Source organism: Coregonus lavaretus (assembly GCF_964263955.1).
Source record: "Coregonus lavaretus genome assembly, contig: HAP1_SCAFFOLD_6002, whole genome shotgun sequence".
In the NCBI taxonomy this organism is placed as follows: domain Eukaryota; kingdom Metazoa; phylum Chordata; class Actinopteri; order Salmoniformes; family Salmonidae; genus Coregonus; species Coregonus lavaretus.
In genome coordinates, this window is record NW_028156765.1 from 1 (window position 1) to 5000 (window position 5000).

At 48.0% G+C, this 5000-nt stretch overlaps 1 protein-coding gene across 1 annotated transcript in view; it reads left to right on the forward strand.

Annotated features, from left to right (window-relative positions):
- Positions 1–80: 80 nt before the first annotated feature.
- The window catches only part of LOC311126001 (serine/threonine-protein kinase ATR-like), a 22564-nt gene continuing 17644 nt past the window's right edge, over positions 81–5000 (forward strand). The window contains exons 1-8 of the mRNA XM_084200025.1: positions 81–253; positions 565–656; positions 758–910; positions 998–1884; positions 2412–2554; positions 2662–2859; positions 2949–3109; positions 3191–3346. Of these exons, the coding sequence (XP_084056151.1) occupies positions 201–253; positions 565–656; positions 758–910; positions 998–1884; positions 2412–2554; positions 2662–2859; positions 2949–3109; positions 3191–3346 (1843 nt within the window). The 5' untranslated portion in view covers positions 81–200. The remainder of the gene's footprint in view (positions 254–564; positions 657–757; positions 911–997; positions 1885–2411; positions 2555–2661; positions 2860–2948; positions 3110–3190; positions 3347–5000) is intronic.

Consider the following 5000-nt stretch of genomic DNA (forward strand, 5'->3'; position numbering starts at 1 on the left):
TTTGTAACTGGTCCGAATCAAGAATGAACCTCTACAGTTGCCATAGCCAAACGTCACTTTGGAGCGAAAGTTTTCAAATGGCTACTTTGAGGAAGACATGAGGGGCGAAATGTTGTCGTTTCTCTCATAACAGTGTACAATTTAGCCAGCTGTTTTTAAATATAGTGTTTTGTGGACTGTTCACTTTCCCTGGTCTAAAGATGGAAGGCTTGGAAATGTCTGCTATGATACCTGCATTGCAGGAGCTAGCGAGGTGAGTCTCGAGACAGCGCTGTCTGTACACTGGACATTGTTATTGTTTTGCTAGGTAGCTAACATGCTAGCTAATGCTGGCTAACTTAGTACACTTTGCTAGCTGCTCCTCACATTGTTGTTTAATAAAATAGTTTAGCAGTATGACTTGACAAACGTCAATACTAACTAGCTAGGTAGTTTGTTAATAGTACACTTAGCTAGTTACTGAAGCTAGCTAGCTACATTGCTGTAACAACTTGTTGTCAATGCAGTGTAATCAGTCATGCATATCAGACACTGTGAACGTTTGACAATTTTCTACACTTCCAGTGCCACCGCAGAGGAATACAACCAGGTGGTTCAGAAGCCTCGTCAGATTCTCTGTCAGTTCATTGACCGAATACTGACAGATGTAGATGTCGGTGAGATCACCATCTCTATCTCTATCTCTGTCTCTCTCTCTCTCACCCAGTGTATTGACTGTGTGTGTGTGTGTGTGTGTGTGTGTGTGTGTGTGTTTCAGTTGCGTTGGAGCTATCTAAGAGGTCCAGTTCAGAGCCAGCGTGTGTGATGCTGTTGGACTTTGTTCAGCACATTATAAAGTCTTCCTCTCTGATGTTTGTCAACCCTGCCTGTCAGTTGGCCCACTTCACAGACACACAGCAGAGCAGCACTGGTAAGAACACACAGACACTGGTGGTTTACGCTGTCCTCTCCTCCTTACTCCCTCTCCCTTATTCTCCCTCTCTGTCTCTCTCGCTAGAGTTCAGTAGGTGGGTTGTCGGCAGGTTGCTGCGAGTCGCCGCATCTCCAAACTGTGACGTCATCCATGGGCGTGTCTCGGCCGTGCTCTGCTCCCTACTGCACGCACTCAGACCGCGAGCACCAATCACCTTCAACGTCATCGCCAAAGAGATGCTTCGATTGGCCCAGGATCTCAGCAATCTGCTCTACACACACACTCACTCACATACCCCGGGAACACATATACACTCTGCAAACACACACACCTTGTGGCCGGTAACCCTGCAGTCTTTCTCTGTCTCTCTCACCCCTTACCTCACCCCCTCACCCCTCCTCCTCCCCTCGCCTGCCGCCATGGAAACCCTGGTTGCAGTGACACTGAACGTTTTGACCGACGCCCTAAGGGGATTGGCCAGCCGCAGGGAGATGGGGGTGGCTTGGGAGGCAGGCTGTTTGGTCTTGGCCTATGGGAGTGCTCGGTTGAGGAAGGTTGCTATGGTGATGCTGAGGCGGTTGGTGGAGATTGGTGGGTTCCCGGAGAGGCGGAGTCAGGAGTTTTTTACGGCGTACCTGATGCTGCTGGACACACACACACCTGAGCCAGAGACATATGGGGGAGAGCTGCTTAAGCTGACGCAGTGTGTGTTTGGATCTGCGCACACTCCTGCTCACACACACACACGTTTTGAGCGTACCCACCTGGCCCAGCTGTTGGAGCGTGTTTGTGTCATGGCAGGGGCGGGCTTAGTTCTGGAATCAGAGGTCAGCCAATCACTGAGCTTTGTCTTTAACTTCCTGTTGTCCTTTCCCCCGGGATACGAGAGCGCCCCGTCGCTACGGAGACAGAGAGTCACTGATGTCTGCAGAACCCTCACACACTCCATTGGGATGGAGAAACAGTCTGAGGTACGCACACACCATAGAGATAGAAAGAGGACTCATCTTTGTATCTGTGCCATTATGAAGTATTTGACAGCATGGGCAGTGCAATTGAGGCAATCTCTATTTTAAAGTAGTCCATTTTCTTCTTCTTTTGTGGTTAAAAAAAGCGTAAAGCTAATATTGATGATTTACCACCACCTGCAGTGCTGGAGTCCTGAACCAAATCTTGTATCATTCATTTATTCTGGCCACTAGACGGCGGCGATATTTGATAAACCATAGGCAACCCAATTTGAAGAAGACAATGCTCTGATCGGTGGCTGATCACTCCCAACCCATTGTAATCCCCACCCAGTTGACTATTTAAAAATGGTGGAACCCCTCAATGGCAATGTCCATGCTGAAAGGGGTTCTATCCATCTAGAGTCCTCTTTCTTCCTGTATGACACACACACGGGCCTTCATTTATCAACCAATTTCATTTTGTTAATATATTTGTGTAAAGTGAACTTAGGCCTTTGTGTGTGTGTGTTTTTTTGTGTGTGTGTCAGTGTGTGCAGGGGTTTCTTTACACTGCCCTGAAGGCTGAGGTTGCCATGGTGATGCAAGAGAGGGAGGATGGAGAGACAGCTGCTAAGCGACCCTGTCTACCCATCACCCCCCTGGACAGCAAGACCCCCAAAACTCCCTCGATGTGAGTCAAATCTGATCTCTACTCTCTAGATCACTCTAAATCCTACAGTCCATATCAACGTTTTACCATCTCAATCTCTATGTATTTATATATGTGTGTGTGTGTAGGGAGGTGGACATGCGTGTGCGTAGTGAGGTGTGGGCGGCAGTGAGCGCTAGGCTGGACGACCTTTTGGCCTCTCTGGTGAACTGTGACCATGACCTGAAGACCCCTGAGCCTGATGCTGACCCTCAGATGACTCTGAGAGCTCTGGAGGGACTGGCTCTCATCCTGCACCTGGCTGGCCTCTGCTACACACACACCAGGTAACACACACACACACACACACACACACACAAGGTATCACACACCCCACCATATCTCTCACAGATCTTTCCATCTCTCTCTCCTCCAGCTCCTCCTCTATCCTGTGGCTGTCTGCCTCCACTCTGGGCAGGGTTTTGGAAACCTGTCAATCACTACTGGGCGGGGCTAAGTCTACAGCTGACCACGCCCATATACAGTCTGCCATCCAGCTGGCTGTCAGAATAATGGACTCCATCATCTACCTGACCAGTAAGAACACACACACATGCACACACACACACACACATAAATTGTTGTAATGTAAAATGTCGTTCTCACTTCTGTGTGTAGTGAGTAGCCCGGCTGAGGACAGTGGTCTCCAGAGTAATGTGTGTGCGTTGCTGTCCGTGCCATGGGTGTGTGAGCTGTCGTCTGTCCCAGCCTATCAGAATGCAGGATTCCCCCCCAGCCTCCCCGGCCTGGCTAAGAGACTGTCTCCCTGCTACTGTGAGTTACACTGGGTTTGTTTGTGTGTGTGTGTGTGTGGACGTGTTTAACTATTCTTGTGGGGACCAGAAGTCCCCACAAGAATATTAAATGAACAAACATTTGAGCAACTGGGGACATTTAGTTGGTCCCCACGAGGTCAAATGCAATACAGTGAGGGAAAAAAGTATTTGATCCCCTGCTGATTTTGTACGTTTGCCCACTGACAAAGAAATGATCAGTCTATAATTTTAATGGTAGGTTTATTTGAACAGTGAGACACAGAATAACAACAAAAAAATCCAGAAAAACGCATGTCAAAAATGTTATAAATTGATTTGCATTTTTATGAGGGAAATAAGTATTTGACCCCTCTGCAAAACATGACTTAGTACTTGGTGGCAAAACCCTTGTTGGCAATCACAGAGGTCAGACATTTCTTGTAGTTGGCCACCAGGTTTGCACCAATCTCAGGAGGGATTTTGTCCCACTCCTCTTTGCAGATCTTCTCCAAGTAATTAAGGTTTCGAGGCTGACGTTTGATAACTCGAACCTTCAGCTCCCTCCACAGATTTTCTATGGGATTAAGGTCTGGAGACTGGCTAGGCCACTCCAGGACCTTAATGTGCTTCTTCTTGAGCCACTCCTTTGTTGCCTTGGCCGTGTGTTTTGGGTCATTGTCATGCTGGAATACCCATCCACGACCCATTTTCAATGCCCTGGCTGAGGGAAGGAGGTTCTCACCGAAGATTTGACGGCCCCGTCCATCGTCCCTTTGATGCGGTGAAGTTGTCCTGTCCCCTTAGCAGAAAAACACCCCCAAAGCATAATGTTTCCACCTCCATGTTTGACGGTGGGGATGGTGTTCTTGGGGTCATAGGCAGTATTCCTTCTCCTCCAAACACGGCGAGTTGAGTTGATGCCAAAGAGCTCGATTTTGGTCTCTTCTGACCACAACACTTTCACCCAGTTCTCCTCTGAATCATTCAGATGTTCATTGGGAAACTTCAGACGGGCCTGCTATGCTTTATCTTGGCCAGGTCGCAGTTGTAAATGAGAACTTGTTCTCAACTGGCTTACCTGGTTAAATAAAGGTGAAATAAAAAAATAAAATAAAAAATATGTGCTTTCTTGAGCAGGGGGACCTTGCGGGCGCTGCAGGATTTCAGTCCTTCATGGCGTAGTGTGTTACCAATTGTTTTCTTGGTGACTATGGTCCCAGCTGCCTTGAGATCATTGACAAGATCCTCCTGTGTAGTTCTGGGCTGATTCCTCACTGTTCTCATGATCATTGCAGCTCCACGAGGTGAGATCTTGCATGGAGCCCCAGGCCGAGGGAGATTGACAGTTCTTTTGTGTTTCTTCCATTTGCGAATAATCGCACCAACTGTTGTCACCTTCTCACCAAGCTGCTTGGCGATGGTCTTGTAGCCCATTCCAGCCTTGTGTAGGTCTACAATCTTGTCCCTGACATCCTTGGAGAGCTCTTTGGTCTTGGCTATGGTGGAGAGTTTGGAATCTGATTGATTGATTGCTTCTGTGGACAGGTGTCTTTTATACAGGTAACAAGCTGAGATTAGGAGCACTCCCTTTAAGAGTGTGCTCCTAATCACAGCTCGTTACCTGTATAAAAGACACCTGGGAGCCAGAAATCTTTCTGATTGAGAGGGGGTCA